The sequence below is a fragment of the Taudactylus pleione genome, unplaced genomic scaffold (assembly GCF_031769625.1).
Source record: "Taudactylus pleione unplaced genomic scaffold, aTauple2 ptg000886l, whole genome shotgun sequence".
NCBI lineage: Eukaryota > Metazoa > Chordata > Amphibia > Anura > Myobatrachidae > Taudactylus > Taudactylus pleione.
In genome coordinates, this window is record NW_028285287.1 from 871,173 (window position 1) to 892,939 (window position 21,767).

General features: G+C 41.7%; 1 protein-coding gene across 1 annotated transcript in view; it reads left to right on the forward strand.

Moving 5' to 3' along the window:
• The window catches only part of TRAF4 (TNF receptor associated factor 4), a 43,944-nt gene extending 25,890 nt beyond the window's left edge, over positions 1-18,054 (forward strand). The window contains exons 2-7 of the mRNA XM_088459010.1: positions 5,278-5,329; positions 7,430-7,534; positions 9,197-9,358; positions 10,127-10,288; positions 12,299-12,454; positions 14,044-18,054. Coding sequence (XP_088315136.1) covers positions 5,278-5,329; positions 7,430-7,534; positions 9,197-9,358; positions 10,127-10,288; positions 12,299-12,454; positions 14,044-14,676 — 1,270 coding nt within the window. The 3' untranslated portion in view covers positions 14,677-18,054. The remainder of the gene's footprint in view (positions 1-5,277; positions 5,330-7,429; positions 7,535-9,196; positions 9,359-10,126; positions 10,289-12,298; positions 12,455-14,043) is intronic.
• Positions 18,055-21,767: the final 3,713 nt, after the last annotated feature.

The window sequence follows — 21,767 nt, forward strand, 5'->3', positions numbered from 1 at the left end:
GTTATATATAGGGAGGAAGTTACCAGAGTGGGGAGAGAGTTCAGAATAAAAGTTTCAGCTGCCAGCTGGCAAGATGGAGTACAGCAGCATCTGCAAGTTAGGCCAGATGTGCTCTGTAATTGAGTTCATATTGAGTCATTTGTAGCATGGAGGGAACGCTAGTAAGACAAATCCTGCAACTGCTTACCAGATTTAGAAGTCCCACTGTGAGAATCTTTACTTGGTCGTGTGTGTGTGTGTGTGAGTGTCTTATAAATAGATATACAGTGCATCCGGAAAGTATTCACAGCGCTTCACTTTTTCCACATTTTGTTATGTTACAGCCTTATTCCAAAACGTAATAAATTCATTTTTGTCCTCAAAATTCTACACAAAATACCCCATAATGAGAACGTGTAAAAAGTTTTTTTGAGATTTTTGCAAATGTAATAAAAAAAAAAACAACTAAGAAATCACATGTACATAAGTATTCACAGCCTTTGCTCAATACTTTGTTAATGCACCTGTGGCAGCAATTACAGCCTCAAGTCTTTTGAATATGATGCCACAAGCTTGGCACACTTATCTTTGGCAGTTTCACCCATTCCTCTTTGCAGCACTTCTCAAGCTCCATCAGGTTGGATGGGAAGCGTCGGTACACAGCCATTTTCAGATCTCTCCAGAGATGTTCAATCTGATTCAAGTCTGTGCTCTGGCTGGGCCACTCAAGGACTTTCACAGAGTTGTCCTGAAGCCACTTCTTTGATATCTTGGCTGTGTGCGTAGGGTCGTTGTCCTGCTGAAAGATGAACTGTCGCCCCAGTCTGAGGTCAAGAGCGCTCTGGAGCAGGTTTTCATCCAGGATGTCTCTGTACATTGCTGCATTCATCTTTCCCTCTATCCTGACTAGTCTCCCAGTTCCTGCCACTGAAAAACATCCCCACAGCATGATGCTGCCACCACCATGCTTCACTGTAGGGATGGTATTGGCCTGGTGATGAGCGGTGCCTGGTTTCCTCCAAACATAACGCCTGACATTCACCTTAAAGAGTTCAATCTTTGTCTCATCAGACCAGAGAATTTTGTTTCTCATGGTCTGAGAGTCCTTCAGGTGCATTTTGGCAAACTCCAGACGGGCTGCCATGTGCTTTTTACTAAGGAGTGGCTTCCGTCTGGCCACTCTACCATACAGGCCTGATTGGTGGATTGCTGCAGAGATGGTTGTCCTTCTGGAAGGTTCGCCTCTCTCCACTGAGGAATGCTGTGGCTTTGACAGAGTGACCATCGGGTTCTTGGTCACCTCCCTGACTAGGGCCCTTCTCCCACGATCGCTCAGTTTAGACGGCCGGCCAACTCTAGGAAGAGTCCTGGTGGTTCCGAACTTCTTCCATTTATGGATGATGGAGGCCACTGTGCTCATTGGGACCTTCAAAGCAGCAGATATTTTTCTGTACCCTTCCCCAGATTTGTGCCTCGAGACAATCCTGTCTCGGAGGCCTACAGACAATTCCATGGACTTCATGCTTGGTTTGTGCTCTGACATGCACTGTCAAGTGTGGGACCTTATATAGACTGTGTATGCCTTTCAAAATCATGTCCAAACAACTGAATTTACCACAGGTAGACTCCAATTAAGCTATAGGAACATCTCAAGGATGATCAGTGGAAACAGGATGCACCTGAGCTCAATATTGAACTTCATGGCAAAGGCTGCATCATATTCAAAAAGACTTGAGGCTGTAATTGCTGCCAAAGGTGCATTAACAAAGTATTGAGCAAAGGCTGTGAATACTTATGTACATGTGATTTCTTAGTTTTTTTAAATTAAATTTGCAAAAATCTAAAAAAAATTTTACACGTCATTATGGGGTATTGTGTGTAGAATTTTGGGGACAAAAATTAATTTATTCCATTTGGTTTAAGGCTGTAACATAACAAAATGTGGAAAAAGTGAAGCACTGTGAATACTTTCCAGATGCACTGTATATCAAACCAAGGGTACTGATAACGAGTAGGGGTTCACCACAAACTTACATACAACTATGCATATGGGCAAATCTATGCTAACGCTGCATCAGCCTCTAGCCTTTTATAGGTTGTTACAATTTACTGTAGATTCAAAGGTCATTTTCACACACGTCTTCAAACTATCACGGAGGTGCATGTTTTATGCTCAAATACACATTACATCTAAAGTGCATTTTACTTTTAGTCCAGGGTTATGCCATGCCAAATTGATTTACATGCACTATTTGTTTTACATAATATGCGATAATATAATATCCCTATAATTATCTTTGCGTAAAGCCACTTCTAATACTGTTGTGTTTGCTATACATAATTCTATTTTTACAACATTATAGAAAATGGCCTAAGGCCCAGACATCTCCTGTTCAATTTAGTTATGGCTGTACGGTAACGTCATTAAATACTATCACTAGATACAAGTAAACTCTTTCATCTCCGAGAAATAAAACAAGCTAGCTTGCAGAATACTAGAACAAACACTTCTGTCATATTATTAAGGTTATGGCTGTGGGCTGTTCTTAGCGTATAATTTTTTTTTTCCCTAACCATCTTTCTATCTAAATTTACTTTTAGTTTTTTTTTTCATTTTTTGTGCACATTTTTGGAAAGAGTTGAAAGCTTGATATTGACCCTAAATTTGAATCAGCAAATAGAAGGGAACATTAACCACATGATAGCCAGTAACATATGTGTAATTTAGTTTTTTTTTTTTTTTTTTTTTAAACATGAGGAAGACCGTCAGAGGGTATGCAGTCGGGAAGCCGGCGGACCTAATCCCGACAGCCAGCTTCCCGACTGCTTATTCCTGGCGAGGGTTAAATGACAGGCGTATAAATCTAGATGCCTGTCATTTTACTGATGCTGGGAGACCGGCGCCCGGCATTCCGATCGAAGGAACACCAGGTGCCGAGCGCGGATAGCCGCGGTGGGGGGAGGGTTAGGTTTAGGGCTCCCGGGGGGGACTTAGGTTAGGCACCCCCCCGGGAGGTTAGGTTTAGGCTAGGGGAAGGGGGGGTTAGCGTTGGGTACCCCCGGGGGGGACTTAGGGTTAGGCACCCCCCCAGGGGACTTAGGTTTAGGTGGCGGGGAAGGGGGATTAGGTTTAGGCACTGGGGGGGGAAGGTCAGGGTTAGGCACACCTAAGGGAGGGTTAGGGGGTAGAATTAGGTTAGAGAATACTTACCTTGGACGATCAGGATTTCCTCCTCTGCCGGGATACCGCTGTCGGGAAACAAAATAACCCATTTGCGCAAGCATCAGCATTCCGACCGTCTCTGCATCAGGCCCGAAATCCGCAAAATGCTAATTTACAAATACATTGTGGAATTGCGCTCTACAGAATGGAACTCAAAGCCTGAACATCACATCCCTGAGCCGCATTCAAACAACAAGTTCAGAATTGTTCTCACCTGTAGCCAACAGTTCCACACAGTCCGTGACTGGAGTATGAAGGGGCTACATGCAAATGTAGCTAGGTGGGCCCTATTGGATCAGTCCAAGCTGGGGAAAAAAAACACTTTAAATAAACACTTACCTATATCAGATAATGTATATAATTATAATCATGTTAGAATACTGTGGGTGCTCTAGAGAATTATAAATGTTACCATGCTTCACTAGCAGAGAATTATAAATGTTACCATGCTTCACTAGTATTAGACTTGCAATAGGGGCCACTATTGCAAAGACTCCTGAGTTAAACTAAAATATACAAAAAACAATATTAAGGGCAAGAACAAACTTACAGTCTATGGGCCTGATTCAGAGCCGTTCGCTATTTGTGGTCGTTCGTTCAAAAACAAGGGGTGGCTATTCAAATGATCCGTTCGCAAATTGCAGTCTGTTCCCACCTCTAAGTCTGAACAAGCGAGCAAAACATACGCTCGTTTATTTGATTAAAAACGCCCCCTGGCCGCACGCACCATACGTCATGTCCGCTATTTATTAGATTAATCGAGTACATCGTACAGTGTATGAACTGCTCGCTATTCTGTGGTTGGTGTTTTCAACCGCTATTTTGCGAGCAGTTCTGAGTTAAAAAAAACCAAGTGACGTGGTCAATGACGCTGCTGTATTAATTATGCACTCCCTTAAAACGCCCGTTTTGACCTTTAAGCACGCCTGCGTTCGGATCTCCATTCCCCGTTTTCAAGCACCTTCCCCTGTTACCACCCACATACGCCTCATTCTGTCACTCAAAATAGCAGGCCCTCGCTATATTGCGTACCAACGATTTTCGGCCGCACTGACTGGTTCGCGCATGCGTACTAAAAACCGTACGCATGCGCAGATGTGCGAACATCGCTCGGAACGAGCGTACTGCCGCTAGCGAGTGGCTCTGAATGAGGGCCTATATCCCATCCAGAAAATCCAGAAATCTGAAATGACCCCATGGTTTTAATCTTAGACACATCATTCCAAGCCTCACAATTGGTATTGGTTACATATACATGGGCACAAAAAAGATTGTTGTGCTCCAAAATGATTTGTTGTGGTATCCAATTAGCCCCGATATATTTTTTCAGATAATCCCTGTTTTTTGACGATTTTTTTTTCCACAAATAAATAGCGCCATTGCCTGAAAACACATCGTATCCGTGATAAGTTCACGGACCTATATGTTTTCACCATTGCGCTGGCGAAAAAACTGCACTTTTCGGGATAATTTTTCGGGACACATCGGGTCAAAACAAAAATCCAAATAAGTGCAGGTATCGGGCCGGACTTCGGGGCTAATTGAATAGCCCCAGGGTATCCATTAGCGCCTGAACAATGTTCGGGGCTAATTGGATACCGCCCTTGATCTGAAATGTTCTTATGTTTAGTTTGCAAATAGATGTCATTAGCCTATGTGCGTATACCGATCTGCCACTAACAGGCCTCTGTTGTCAATTGCCACAAGTTTATCTCACTAATGAGTGCATCTATGGGACCTTTATCCTCTAATCCAAACCAGACAACTGCCTATTTCAGAGGTTCCCAAACGCGGTCCACACGACTCCCCAACAGTTCTGGTTTTGGAGATATCCATGGTTGAGCACAGGTGACGTAATTAGTACCTCAGTCAATTTGATTTTACCACCTGTGCTCATCCATGGATATCTCGAATACCTGAATTGTTGGGGAGCCTTGAGGACCGTGTCTGGGAACCTCTGGCCTACTTCATCATATATATTCTTTCAAAGATTATGTCATGGATAGATACCTAAATATTCAATTGTTGTTCTAATTGTTACATTCATCTATTTAACCTTCTGTTTTCCTTTGCAGTGAAGGTGTGTTTAAATGTCCAGAAGACCAACTTCCACTTGACTACGCAAAGGTAAGAGTATATTCATTATTTATAAGCCACTTAACAGACCTTGGTGTTCCTGTGTTTTGTAAGGGAAGGAAAGTACATGCACTCCAATTAAAATAATATTATTTTCAAATTATTGTTATTAACTTGCTTCATTCTGAAAAATCAAGCCAATATTAACATACTTTCCAACCAATCTACTTGTGAGCCTTAAGCAGCCCCAAGTCCTTTAGCGTTTTACTTATCTCTGCTACCTTGTGCTCTTAAGTTGTAATGAAAACGAAAAGTATTTTATCCTTCGCAGTCAACATTTCTATTTTAATTATATTTTATACCTTTTATTCTTTTTTTTTTTTTTTTTTTTTTTTTTACAAATTAGGCAGCTTTAGTTATGCAAATATTTTTTCAACGTGAACTGCCCTTTATTTTGTCATCGTACCGAATTTTATGACACTCATTTAAACAAACCTAGATAAATTGTGGCTACACAACGTTGACTGACCTGCAATTTGCCAAATTCTCATGGTCTCCTTGGTCATGTTACATGCTGTAACCTCATTGCAAGAAAAGGCTAACCACATCGTTGCTCTATGAGGAGTGTAAATATTTTCAGGCTGTTCTCCAATTCATGACTACAGGAGTAAATCAGGATATGGACAGTTCAGTCTCCTAACTCTAATGCTGGGTACACAGTTGTTTTATATATATATATATATATATATATATATATATATATATATATAAATGTGTTTGATCATCGAACAACGAACAATATATTGTGGTGTGTGCCAATATATCATGGTGTGTACACCTGATGTCTGTGAACAACATAATTCACAGACATATCAGGTCGGCCCTGCAGCACAGCCGATTCATCTGCATGTGTGTACTGGCGACCCACCGACGCTGACATTACAACCGGACAGGGCAAATTTAATTGCCCGCCCAGTTGTGATGTCAGGGTAGATACATCGAGTGGCTGATCAGTAAGTGTTTTATAGCTTACCAATCGGCCACTCGTTCAGCAGACTGATCTGCACACCAATCCGTCATGATAGTGTGTCCCCAGCATTAACCTGTCAGGCCTGATATTAACAGTGAATCCAAAATCTATCCTTAGTGATCTTGATAATTATTTGATGGTGATTGCACAGCCATTTATTTTTTTTGCATAGAAGGGTTTTTGAAACCCATCAATAGATTGCATTTAGAGTGCTGTAGCTGACAGACCTCTCCTTTTAACATTCACTCTTACCAGGGAATGTCCTGAACTCTTGGACTCTGGTTCTCTTTTTAAAGGGAAACATTTTTTCATGCCATTGGAAGGTCAGTTTGTTAGTATGCAAAAGATATGTTTGTTCCTCTTCAGAGACAGATATTTGTGTTGATCTTGAGGATCTGCCTTCTAGAATAGCCACTGGCAATGCTAGCCAGTAGAGCTTTTGCCAAAGAAAACTTCTACAGAACCACTATGTGCTGAGCCCAGGAGACACTACATCCCACAACAATGCCCGTCTGTTCCAGACGCCTTTTTAAATGCAGCTCGTACAGGAGCATAAACCATGCTTTTGTGTCTTGCGTCTGAGCCAAACCCAGCACAGACTGGAGATAAAGCAACATCAGTACAGTTTTGAGATGCATTAGAGAAAAGGGGCATTGTGGTAGCTGCATTAGGGGAGAGGCTGTGCTGGTGTGTACCGGGCCTCCCTGTGAATTGGGAATCTGAATGTGTACTGCCAGTCCAGCCTACTATTATACATGGAGTGGCTGAGCACAGCGCTGTCCCCTTTCCTTCTATTAAATCTCTACTGTTTCCTGTCGCACGTGTTCCGTAAGGAGGGATGAATATGACTGAAGCTCCTTTCTTTGTGTGGCAATAAATGACAAATGCATTTCTGATAGAGACACAGCTGAGCTAGCAGCTGTCATGTGAGTTTTTATTACACATTTTTGCGGACAATTGGCATTGGCTTTGCTCAAGACATGGACGCACTCAGAGATGGCAGGTGGCACCCCGAGGAAAATGTGTCCATTGTTTTTCTTGCAGAATATATTTTCCTTCTTTGTAAACCCACATTCCTGTTCATTTTATCTCATGTGTTTTTCTAAATGTCTCTGGCACAGATTTACCCAGACCGAGAGCTGGAAACGCAAGTGCTCAGCCTGACAATTCGATGTATACACAGTGAGGAGGGCTGCCGCTGGAGCGGGCAGCTAAAGCAACTCCAGGTGAGGAGCTAGGTGACCGCAGCTAGAATAATGCCAGGGATGATTCTGTGACACTTGGTAGCCCATGTATGCAAAACATGACTGAAAAAAATGTGTATATATATTCCGCGATATCCCTCCCTCTGTCCCGCTCAGCCCAGTGTTATTTTTATTTGTGTGTTTCCATTATATTGCAGCATGTTGCAGTGGGTTGTTGTATTAGTTGTGTCCTCGTGGAGGTTAATAAAAGCTTGTTTTATGATTCATCAATCTCTGAGCTAGTATTAATACCACACATTGGTACTCAGTACCTCTGTTGCTTAGTCCATAAAAGTTGTTCAGTGAAACCAGGTTACAATTTGGGATAAGTGAGGAGAATCCATGTGAACTTGAGCTTTGCAATTAGTCCTTTTTAATGTGTAGTCACATATAAAGCAGCTACATAACAGGGCAAAGCTTTGCTATCGCAGACATTTATGGTGTGACTTTTATCAAAGGTAAGGCGTGTCTGCAACGTAATAACATTTTCATTATCAAGGCCCTAAGCATACACCAGGTCAGACCTGCCCTACAATAAGCATGTGCAGTAACACAATGAGACCTTTGTTTCCTTAGTCTAACTTGTACAAAACTGATTACATTGACCACTGGGTCACAAAACATGTGGACTTTTTACCATATTAGTAAATCACATTTTAAGTGTTAAAGTCGGGAGGCATGGCCATGCATAGTATGGAGCAGTCACGTCCCCCAGTGTGCCAGGGTCATGTCCCTCCCGACTCTGGACAATCAAATGTTGGGAATTAAGGGCCTGATTCAGAGCCGGACGCTATTTGCGCTCGCTCGTTCAGAAAAAGGGGCCGGATATTTAAATAGAGCGCTCGCTCTTTGCGGTCTGTTGACGCCTCTATGTCTGAACGAGCGAATGAAACATGCGCTCGCTATTTTTTAAAATACACCCCCCGGCCGCTCGCATCCTACGTCATCTCCGCTATTTATTAGATTAATCGAGTACATCGAAAGGCGTATGAACTGCTCGCAGTGCTTGTGGTTGGATTTTCCTACCGCAATCATGCGAGCAGTTCAGGCTAAAAGACAACCAAGTGACGTGGTCGATGACGCTGCTTTGTTAATTATGCACACCCTTAAAACGCCTGTTTTGACCGTTTGGCACGCCTGCGTTCGGATTTCCACTCCCCGTTTTCAAGCACCTTCCCCTGTTACCACCCACAAACGCCTCATTCTGTCACTGAAATTAGCAGGCATTCGCTATTTTGCGAGCACACAATTTTCGACCACAATGACTGGTTCGCGCATGCGTATTACGACCCATACGCATGCGCAGTTGTGCGAACATCGCTCGGAGCGAACAAGCGGCCGCTTACGAGCGGCTCTGAATCAGGCCCCAAGTCTGTTTTAGGTTTTTAAATGAGTAGGAGCCTGACAATATCTTTGGTACCTATAAGAGCACAATGTTGTAGTGTCTTCACCAGCAAGATGCAGCAGGGTTTAAGTTATTGAATACTGTATATAAGAAAAAAGATCAGCTCTTTTAAGTCGGTCACTGAAACATTCAAGCTTATCGGAAGCATTTTGACTAATGCTATTTTTTTTTTTATTAACCTCAATTCCAATTTGCAACTTCAAAAATAGACTAATTTAGTAATTATTTTGTCCCCTCAGACTCATCTCAACATTTGTGCCTTCAATGTGATCCCCTGCCCGAACCGATGTAGCACCAAACTTATCCGCAGAGATTTGCCGGAGCACATGCAGCATGACTGCCCCAAACGCAAAGTCCGCTGTGAGTTCTGCGGCAACGACTTCACAGGAGAGGCCTATGAGGTGAGACTTCATGCGTCCTTGCTGGGCACGACGGACTGAACTACATAGGACTGTATTGCTCTGCAGATTTAGGTCTGATTCTGTAGATCTGTGATATTGGGTCTGTTTTTGTTAAAAAGTAGTTTTAGTATTTTTATTTATTGGTAACAAATAGAACATTGCTGCATGAGGGTTGTGAGTGTATGTTTATGCCTAGTGGTGATGTTGAATCTAATTATGTCATACCATTCCACACTTAGGGGTCTATTTACTAAGCAGTGTTAGGCGACAGAGTGAAAAGTGATAAAGTGCCAGCCAATCAGCTCCCAACTGTCATTTTTCAAAAACAGCCTGTGAGATGACAGTTGGGAGCTGATTGGCTGGCACCTTATCACTTTCTTATCACTTTTAACTCTGTCTCCTAACACTGCTTAGTAAATAGACTCCTTAATAGTAAACACATTTTACATATGTTCCCTCTAATGTTATTTTTACTCTTGCTATATTTAGGACCATTTAAATCCGTTTACTTGTAAGGTAATTTTAAAAAAACCTCTGAAAATCCTTGCTATGCCAGCTCCAGTATGTGAGCTCTGTATTCATCCCAATATTTCCCATTTGCAGCTAGTGACTTGCACACTTACAATTGGGAGCAGTAATCTTTGATGCATTAGTTGTGTGAAATGTGTAAATGTTTCTCCTCTATCTCATGTATTTGCTTACGCAGAGAATACTGAGAAACAATTCTTAATTGCATGAACCCGTTCTTTGTTCCCTTGCTCTCCGTAGGATCACCAGGGCTGCTGTCCCCATGAAAGCGTGTACTGTGAGAACAAGTGCGGCGCCCGCATGATGAGACGCGTGTTATCTCAGCATTCGCTATCTGAATGCCCTAAGCGTACTCAGCCGTGCCCTTACTGCAGCAAGGAGTTTGTATTTGACACCATCCAGGTAATGATCAGCAGCTTATAACATAAGGGTATGAGGGGTAGAGGAGTGGCACACACCATGTTTCTGTGGCAGTCTGGTGGCTTTCTGTATTTCTGTTGGTTTTCTCACAGTCCAGATGCTGTGTGGAAGTCAGTGTAGCTTGCTGCAAGTTTAACTATGATATGATGTCCTGCACCTCCTGTACGCAGCATGAACTGTGGTAACCAAGCCACATACAGGTGGGCGAGACGTCCAATCTCAGTTTATTCTGCAGCGATCTGTGATGACTTCACATAAAGCAGCTTGAGCATGAGAATACGGGAGAGTGAAGACTCACCAGACTTCTGCAAAATCATGGATGAAGGGGGGTGGTGAGACTATTGTATTACTATGTACTACTGACCACCCACAGCACATGGCTTTTGTTTTTGATTCCTTTCTTTTTTAGGCGCAGAATCGCCTTAATAATGACGAATCACCTTTTATTAGACTGCTTATGTCCTCATTAGTGGTGACCACATCTTGCCTCCCTTTTAAAGAGCACTGAGATGTTTGTTGTTGGGTGATTGCTAACTTATATTGTCCTCTACTCCCATATGCCATCTGTAATCATGTTCATGCCTACTCTATCTTAAAATTGATTTCTGGTAATCCATATCATCATAAATTCCCACTGATCAGAACAGTAAGACAGGGGTGACTCCTATCCATTCCAGTAAATGTGTGATAAATTAGAGGATATGTGACACTTTTATTAGTTAAAGTTAATACAACAGGGAAATGGAGAAAAGGTGACAGAGGTCTGCATAGTAAAGTGAAACTCAAGCCTTCTAGTCTCTCAAGGTTTACCCAATATTTTTCTATACATAAAGTAAGACATTAAAGATGTTAACCTTTGGTAGTTGTACATAGCTCCCTGTGCCCTCCAGAACAGCAGGGGTAAGGTACAGCAATTCCTTATGAAGCTAGGTGTCACTGCAGTGTGAAAACTTTAATGTGGTCACAATAATAACTATCAACAGCCATCATTGCTGGTATCTAATTTAAAATACAAAACAAAAAAAATTATAAAATCACAAATGTTTAGGTTTTGTTTCCATCACTTTCTCTTGGTCTTGTGTACAAGGAAGCCATAACTATAGATGTGGCCATGGTTAGGCTTGCCACAATCCCACAATAGTATAGCAGAGAAGCCACTCAGCCGATGGCTATGATCTGAATGTGTGTAAAGGCTCATACACACTAGACGATGTGCTGTATGAGCGATACTGGTGAAAGATACTGGTGTACACATATCGTTAACGATCTAGTTCAGTGACGTCATCCTGCCACATCCCTGACTAGGCACTTTCTGACGATATCGTCAGATTGGTCTGCATGCATGCACGACAGCAAACATTGTTAACGACCCACGAGAGCGCTCATCGTTGGTCGTTTGGTGCCTACACACTGGACGATATGAACGATATATCTTTGAACAATATCGTTATTGTTCACTTTTATTGACTAGTGTGTATGCCTCTTAGGTCATACTGCATGCATTCCAATTTGGCCTCATGCATTGCCACCAACACCAACACTATTTGTCACTGCCACTGACCTTGGTCTTAACTATGACATTTTTCAGTCTTATGGGTGTGCGAGGTACCTTGAGCACCCCCAATCATTAAACATGTGGTTCCTGACTACAAAGGTGGGCTTAAATTCTAAAAGGCTTACTAAATTATATTTTAACATAGTTTGTAACGTAGGACTCAATCCAATTGTCTGCAATGACCTAACGGGGGCAAGTTATTGCGGCAACAGCCGCACTTGACGGCAGCCTTACCTCCCACAAAAGTGCTCGCAGCCCCATAGAGCTCTGAGTAAAATTGTGCAAATTCAGGCACGGAGCTGGTCGCGAGGTGCCATCACCGGCGTTTTAATGAAATGGCAACAGCAACTGGCACCCTTCGTGGCTAATTGGATTGAGCTCTATGTTTGCCACATATCCTGGAATAGCTGATGACCTTTTTTTTTTTCGTTTTGCAGAGTCACCAGTACCAATGTCCTCGATACCCAGTCTCCTGTCCCAACCAGTGCGGTATTGCCACTATTGCCAGGGAAGACTTGAGTGGGCATTTAAAGGAGAGCTGCAGTTCTGCATTAGTACTTTGTCCTTTCAAGGAGTCTGGCTGTAAACATAGGGTAAGTTTTCCATGATGATCCATATCTGATCTGTATGAGAAAAAAAATGGCACTTTAAAATCGCTGCAGAACAGGGTTGTGAGGGGTAGAACCAATGAGAGGCCACAACATCTGTGAGTGCAGCTTCTCATAGGTCCTTCCACTCACATTCTTCACCAAATCATCACACTGACTCGGCTCCAGGAAGGAGGCAGAACTATAACGTTCCTCCAAATGCAAAGTTGTTGTAACGGGCTGGGTATGAACTGCCGGTTCAAGTCCAGACTCCGGAACTCTCCCCCCCCCTTAACCCTCCCTTGGTGGTGCCTTACCCTAACCCCCCCATCCCCGCAGCCTAACCCTTCCCGGGGGGTTGCCTAACTCTAATTTCCCCCCGGGGGTTCCTAAAGCTAACACGGATCCTTCGTTCGGGATTCCGACGCCAGTATCCTGAGCCCATTCGGGATATCGGCATCAGCAATTTGCTGGGCAGCAGGATTCCAGCTTCTGTATTTTGACGTCCAGCATCCCATCCACCGGCATATGCACTACATCCCGTTGTAACACATGCTACACCAGAGTTAGGCAATCTGTGACACTACACATCCCAGCATGCCCTTCCACTTACTGTTAGGGCATGCTGGGATGTGTAGTGCCACAGGTTGCCTACCTCTGTGCTAGAACAACAAAAGTTTTATTTGTGTTATTTTTAAATATATATTTTTAGTATGGCTCAAAAACATAGACCATGCATCTAACAAAGTGAGCACATTTAATGTCCCTGACAACACAGGATAAATTAATGGTTTTATTATGTGGCTAAAGGAAGAATCGCATTAAAATGTATATAAAATAAAACAATATAAAAGCCACTTTGGTAGATAAAGTTATTCCCTGTGATTCCAATGCACTGCAAAAAAGGGGACAATGGTGTGAACTCGTGTTTGTTTTTGAGTTTCCATTATAACTAGGAGAATTCACCTCTTACATACAACTTGCATGTAAATTCATATTCTAGAGGACAGTGAGGAACATGCCAGCCTCATTGCTAGTATAGGTGACTTCTGTATGGTTCATAGTCCAAGCACAGGGTGGCCATAGATAAAACTATTCAGAGCCATCTGTAGCTTGAGCGAACAATCATGTTGTCTGTCCATTTTCACACTATTTTCACATTGTACGGCGCAATATTACCACCTATCTGCGTCTTTTTGCATTAAATTTTTTTTTCACAAAATCCTGTTACCCATGTTCTTAAGTCACCGTGCCAAACTTGGTGACATTCTGACTGTAAGATATGGATATATTTTTCAGGTTGTAAGATATGGATATATTGTGCCAAATTTGGTGACATTCTGATTGCAAGATATGGACATTCTGATTGTATGATATGGATATAATTTGCTGCAACTTGGTAACAGCCCCAAACTGGAACTTCTACAATTCATTTCTTAAGAAACTTGAACTTGTTTCCTCATTCCACCTAAAATCCTTACTAAATATGGTGCTTGTCTACAAGGGTCAAGAGGACAATTGTCTATGTATTTATGAGAGATATTGTATTCCACAGTCCAGCAGATGCTAATTGTGTTTTGTTTTCCACTTACTAGTGCCCTAAGATTGGTATGAGCAGGCATCTGGAAGAAAATATGAGAGCCCACCTCAGCATGATGTCCTCGCTGGTCAGCCGACAGAGGCAAGAGATCCTAGAGCTGAGAAAGCAAGTGGAGGAGCTGTCTGTGAGCAGTGAAGGGGTACTAATCTGGAAGATCAGCGACTATACTCGAAAAGTGCAGGAAGCAAAGGTTCGGGGCAACTATGAGTCATTTAGCCCACCATTCTACACACACAGATATGGTTACAAGCTCCAGGTCTCGGTCTTCTTAAATGGAAATGGCAGTGGGGAAGGCAGCTATCTTTCAGTCTACATAAGGGTCCTCCCTGGGGAGTACGACAATCTACTAGAATGGCCTTTTTCATATCGTGTCACTTTTTCCTTGCTTGACCAAAGCGATCCATCATTGTCCAAACCCCAACATATTACTGAGACTTTCAACCCTGACCCCAACTGGAAGAACTTCCAAAAACCAAGTGGGTCTCGAAATTCCCTGGACGAAAGCACCCTTGGCTTTGGATATCCCAAGTTTATCTCTCATGAGGACATACGAAAGCGCAACTATGTACGAGATGCTGCTATATTCCTTAAAGCATCTGTGGACATTCCTCAGAAAATCATTGCATAGTCAAGCGTTTTGGACCTATTGGAGAGGAGATTTGGCCTCTTACTAAAGTCAGTAGTGTTTTGCTTTTTTAGTTCTTGATCGGCATCACTATTGAAGATGCTTGAGCTCCGAGAAGGAGGATAGTTACAATTAAGGTACAAAAACTTGTCATCCAACACTGTACATTTTATTTTCAGTTAATATGACCAACTCAACTGTGAAAAAGAAGATGGTTTTCTGCACCATTCATGCTTTTTGTTTTTTGGAGATGATGTCCCAAAATAAACAACAAAAGTGTACATGACCAAAAGTTCATCTCTATTCTTCTCTTTGGGCACCAATATAACAACTGCTGCAAAGTAATACTACAATTGTTACCTGGCATGTAACAATGGTGTGCCTTTTGGAATCGGACACACGACATTGGGTTTGCCTGTTTCTTGAGTGCAAATGAAATAGGCAGTGCAACACATTGCTGAGCAACCTTGTAACAGTGGACAATTGGAGTAATTTAGTCCCATCAGTCACTGAAATGTGTTTCTGAGGTCAACACTCTAACCTGAGAAGGTTTCATTCAGAGAGCATAACTAAAGACAGGTGTAACCTGAAGCCAAAGTGTCCAATCGGAGTGAGGTCGGAGAGGTGTGTCCCAAGCAATAGAACACAGGAGTGGGTCTACCTCAGGGGTATTTGCGGTGCTGGCCTTGTGTGCAAAGCAGTACATAGTGCTCTTAACCTGACTGAGTTATTTGGCTGCAAAGGGTCCAAGTGGTTTAAAAAGAAGACACAGCCAATAAGTACACTATAAAATGCACATGTCCTGTGACAAAACAGCACCATATGTTGAGGTCCTTTCTCACATAGTCTGGCCGCCAGGTTTATTTGTATTCTGTGCAGCAGCATTTTCTACTCTGAATTTTTTAGTCTTTTTACTCCTTATTTTGTAATTGACCGTTTGATAATGAAATGTTATGGACGGCTTTGGGATATGATTCTGATGATTTCGTAGCTGGGGAATTCAGTTATTGATCAATTATATGACAAAAAATGTTTTGTTTGTTGTGACGTCTCTATATGTGAGCACTGCAGCTCTGTACATTTCAGTGACAGAACCTACAGTAACCGTTGAGAACAGAGCATAGTACTGAGTTACAAGCCTGAAATTACACATGGCTCTATAGCACAACACTAAGTGACCTAACAGCAGTGGCAGAGATAATGTTTTGAAGTTATCTTCTACATAATCCATATCCATAAGAGAACTGTAGCAGGTCTATTGTCAGTGCAATGTTTTAAACCCTTACATGATAGCTCGGCCTCGACCAATCATTTCACTAGGAACTAGTGATATCAGCAGACATGAAGCACGGAGGGATCTCTCTAGTCTCTACTGAATTGATTGGCTGTACTCATCAATTTCAGCCCATAAAATATCTGTCTACCTTGTGAATAGGTGTCTATTCAAAAATATTACTTTCTGGCTAAATCTCAATAGTAATCTTATCCTGTAGCCTACGGTTGCAGTATTGTCCTCTGTCTGAACAGGCTTTTATACAGCTTCAATTTATTGCATAAAATAAGCATAAAACAGTGACAAATTTTAAATTCACACTTGGAGACTACGGTGCGTGCACATCTCCCAGCTGTCCTGATTTAGGCATATCCGGAGTTATGTTATTATGGGAACAAAGACTTAATTTACTTATTTGGGGGTAATTATGTTAAATGTCTAGACATATTTAAATACAGTGTATTTTACATTTCTTATATATAAGAAATGTAAATATTACACTTCCCCCTATCATGAGTACAATAAAGTTACTGCTAAAGGGAATAATGAGCAGGTTACAGGCAAGAATATACTGTATATCAGAGTCTAGTCTGACACATCTAGAACTGTCAGCAGGTAGGATATCCTGTACCTATCTCCTATACACACAGGAGGCAGCTATTTGTGGGCTGAACCAGTATTCATAGGAACACAGCCTATCAAATCACACATAACCAGTGCCTATTGGCTATGGTGTTCCATGATGTCATTAGGATCCTAGTGACCATTTGCATTCTCTATTCACTATTCTCTATTCAGCCAATCGTTCCCTTAATTGTGAATATACAAGTGCTGTTTAAATAGTCTGTTGTTGCAGAAAATTAATTCCATGCTGTACATTCTCTGACACCACCATTCAGTTCTTTAACCACTTAACTGATGATTTTATTCCCAGCAAGACCATTCAGAAATTTACTTTTTTATTTATTTAGTTGAAAAATAGTTAAAAATATATTTAAATATTTTATTGAAAAGAAATATGTTCATAGGCCTCCATTATAACATGACCTCCCACCTCCCATTGGCAATAGACCCCCCCAGTGGTCATAAACCATAATAAATCCTAATAACAGTACCCGACACACACACCCTTAGTAGAAGTAAACAATACATGTTTTATAAACACCCCCCCCCCCCCCTGTAAAAAGTCGCTGGCTTTTTTAGCACCTCCTCCCCCTACCCTGTGACCAGAGTAATTTTTTATTTTTTATTTTAACCCCACCCCCAGCATCATATTGCTCTCCCACTAATACTAGATCCTCCCCCACATGCCGAGCGTGTGTCAGCTGATCTCTGTACTATACTTGCAGAGATCAGCCAAATAATACTCCGGTGAACTCTTCACACTTTGATACCCAGAGCTTGCGCTTCAGAATGTCAATCGCACAGCATTCTGGGGCGGGATTACGGCAGTGATGTCAGTGGTCATAGACCTCCGCATCACTACCGGGGTATCCGGGAAGTCAGAGGAGATCGTGGTCGCATGTGATGTGACCTTGTCAGCTGAAGCACATCTGGGTGCGGTTGCATCACATGCGACCATGCTAGTTAAGTGGTTAAGGCACAATCAAAATGACTTGATAACCCCCTGAAAGGTATTGCTGTTCCCATTTTCAGGGCTTCATGGTAGATTCTCTAGAAAAAATACATTACGGTAAAATAATCCACATCTGCTTAATACCGTATCTTCCATGTAAATAAATCTACTGCTGATGTGCCAATAGGCAATAAGGTCTACGGTGCACTGTGTAAATAGCAGATGACGCCAACTCACGAGCCATATCCAGAGCTATACACTTTGCAGTGATGGTGCTACAAGGAAATGATCTGCTTGTTTATCTGAAATATTCTGGAACCTGTTGACAACTGTAGATCTCAGAACACAGTGTGATGGATCTGGCGACAGTTACAATGGTGTTATGTAGCGTCTCTGAATTATGTTGAATTATTGTCCTTATTTATTGTCTAAGAATTTCTGTTGAATGAAGAATTAATGTATTGTGTGGGAGGGGCAGCTGATTGCCTTTATACTTTTGTATAATAAATCCTCTCCATATTGAAAATCCAAATCTTTCTGTTTTTTTATCATTTTCTGGGAGATCCAATGCCTCACTTATAACCTTTTAAATGTTCAAAGCATGACTCTGAATCCTCGGAGTAAATTTACTAAAAGTCGATTTTGGTTCCATTTAAAATCAAATACTTTTACTGTGATTCGCTGTATAACATGTGCTTAAAGAAAAATAAAAAGTCCACCAAAATAGAACCAACATCTCCACAAAATCGACCAGTGTTTCTATTCAAAATAGATCATTTACTAACAGTCGATTTTGGGTTCCATTCTGATCTCGATGGTGCATTGGTTTCTATTTGAAGTTCTAAATGTGTTCTATTTGCCCTCAATAGAGCCCAAAATAGACACAAAATTATACAAAATTAATTCCTATTGACCAAAACATGTCACATGCTCTGTATTTCCCACATACACCTTCATCCCAGTGCTAATTTGCATATTCACGATTTTTAAAGTCATACCTTTTAAATGCCTGATTTATAGAGTCAGAATACCCCAAATCCTTCTCTTCCATGTTTTTTTTTTTTTTGACAATTCTACATGATTTAAAATAGAACTGTTTCTGATGGTTCTATTGAAAATGGTGATTTTTGGGTCGAGTTTTGTTCTATTTTCAAATGGACTGTTAGTAAATACGTTTTTCTGCTGAAGGCTTTGGAGAAGTACCGATGGTCTATTTGAAGTTCTATATGTGTGTGAAGTCGAATTTCTGGAGATTTGAGTTAATTTTGCCCGATTGTCAAAATCAACACCAATTCATCTTAAAATCACTACAAAATAGAATGGAATTGAAAATCGACCCTTAGTAAATTTACCCCCTCATGTTATGTCTTTTACTCATGGTTCAACTATAATACGCAAGTCACAAGCACAACAAAGCCACACGACTTGCACTTTGTTGTACAAGCCAGGTGGAACTTTATTGTTGAGGTGTGGTCTTGTCACATAAGTGTGATGTTCCTGCACATTATGACATGGGTATGTCTCACAATTTATGTTCTGCAATGATAGGATTCATACTGTATATCTACAGCAAGTGAGACCCTGGAGGTCATTTATGAAGCTCAGGGCCTGATTCCTAGGTGGACGCAATGTTGATGTTTGTGCAGTTGAATCATTATTTGCCACTGGTCATGCGGGAAAACTCCTGAAAACCCCAATGGCACATGCCTTCCCCTGAATGTACGCAAAGACGTGCTGTTGCCGTATGAGATCAATGGCATTAGAACTGGAGGAGCAAGACAATGGCCGTTGCTGGGAGGTGGCCTAAAGTGATTGTAAAAAAAGGGCATCTCATGGGCGTGTTATGGGAATGTCTGTGAACATGGTTGCGTTCCCAAACGTAGGGCTACAGCCACAGAAGTTATGTTTGGAGCTAAAGGCTGGTTCAAGGGTTGATGGTGGACGCATTGGTTCGCCGATGGTGGAGTGTTCAGTACACGGGCATTGAAAGTGGGTGTCTCAGTCCAGCATGTGCTAGTGCACATTTGCACATTAATGTCGCTACAACCACAGCTGCAATAGCGTTTATCTCTGAATCAGCCCCTCAGTATAAATGCTTTGTTTTTTTTCCGATGTTTCGCCCTGTGCATACTCTTGGGTGGCATCACCACAAATGAGTACACCTCCGTGTGCAAAGCGTTGGGCATATTTTCAGAATCTATAAAGAACATCGAAACCAGCGCTAAACTAAAATTAAAAATGATGGACTGTTTAAAATTAACCACCAAATATTTATTCAATTAACTAAAATCTGCACATCTGTGTAGAGCAACGCGTGAAGTTTATACATAAAAAACACTGATATAAGGTGCATAATACAGTTAATAATATAACCCCACTGAAGTCCGCTCCTATAATAATTGAATTGGAATTTTAGGGCTCGTTTTCTAATCAAGGTATATTTAGGAGCACAAAAACTTTACCAAGTAGGAAGTCCTTTGGCATTCAGCAGGTCTAAAATTAGGGCTGAAGCACAATCCACAAGGTATCATCCAGGGAGAAACAATGAGTCCAACAAGTGTCCACCAGGTCCCAGGAGTCCGGATAAGGGGTCAGAGTCTCAACACATTTCGCTGAGCAATGGACGCTCAGCTTCCACAGAATCGCATACTCACTGCGCAAACCCACCTAAAAATCCAACCTCCTATCACTTCATTAAAGCTTCTTTCTATAGAAAAAGATTTTCTGGTTTCCGTAAAATGAAAGACAGAAGTGTAATCTACACAATACTGTGCATACCATACGTTTCCATTGATAGTTGCCAAATTAGTCTCCATGGGGCAGAAAAAGACTTCCTGACCATAAAAATACAGATTCTCTGATCAACCAACCCCATAATGTCCTCTAATTATATGTCTGAATGGTGTCCTTTCACAAATACACCCCTGACTGAAGTCTACAATGTCCTCTTCTGATAGACTGTTGCTATACAACCTATCTCTTGGTGGTTTTTAGTCATTTTAGCAGACAAACATAATTTTCTAGAAGGCCAGCTCTTTATCTTCCACAGTTATTTTCCTACTTTTATCATTTAGGGGAGAATTCAATTGGGCCACGAGGGTTATAAGGCAGCCCGCAAGCTGTCCTTAATGGGGATGAAGCGATAATTAGGCTGTTAACGGGTGAAGAGACCCCGTTGATGCATAGGTCCGTGAACTTATCATGGGTCCTATATGTTAATTGTTAACGCGTTAATTTAACAGGTGTTAAATATGTTCTCAGTCGAAAAAGGGGCTTTAATTGAATAGCCCCGGACGTTAAAGCTCGAAGGCTACCACCCCTTTTTACACCCGTTAAAATAACGAATATAATTGCGCAGTCCCGATTACTGCACATGAGCGGCGCCCATTGCCGGCGGAGGGATCGGGAAGATCACTCCGCCAGCTGAAATGCGGTGAGTGCCCATAGGACACAGCGGCTAACGCTATCTTCAGATAGCATTCCCGATATTGATACATTTGGCAGCATCGCATCCCCCATAGAAACCTATGGGGGAGGCGGCTGCCGGTGGCAATGGAGGATTCGCAGCAGGTATCTCCGATACCTGCTGCGGTCCCTCCTTCATACATTCGGGGGATACTTAGTATTTGAGGTAAACCCCCGAAAACACCTCAAATGCACTTTGATAAATGGGCCCCTTAGTGTCCCTATAAATGTAGTTTTATATTTCATGCAGTTTATATATTTAAATCATTTTAGGATTATTCTTACTATATTTTGCAATCCATTTACAGTCTTTACTTGTCTGATTTTCCTTTTTGTGTATTTTGCTACATTTGTTGTCTTTCCGTAATTACTTAATTTTCTGTCCTTTCTAATTCTAACAATCCATGGGGCTGATGTAATACGGCCAGTGTGCTGCCAAACATCCCTGCGGTCACAGCACTGGCAACAACGCTAAATTTCCTGCTCACCCCTATGGGTTGCAAGGCAAAACACTAGCGATATTACCGGTGTCAATGTGCCATTATAGAGCGGCACATTGTGGCCGTCACGTTTAATGGAATCGCCCATCTCTCACCAATCGCTCATCTCTCATACAATCGCCCATCTCTCACGATTTTTAAAGTCATACCTTTTAAATGCCTGATTTATAGAGCCAGAATACCCCAAATCCTTCTCTTCCATGTTTTTTTTTTTTGACAATTCTACATGATTTAAAATAGAACTGTTTCTGATGGTTCTATTGAAAATGGTGATTTTTGG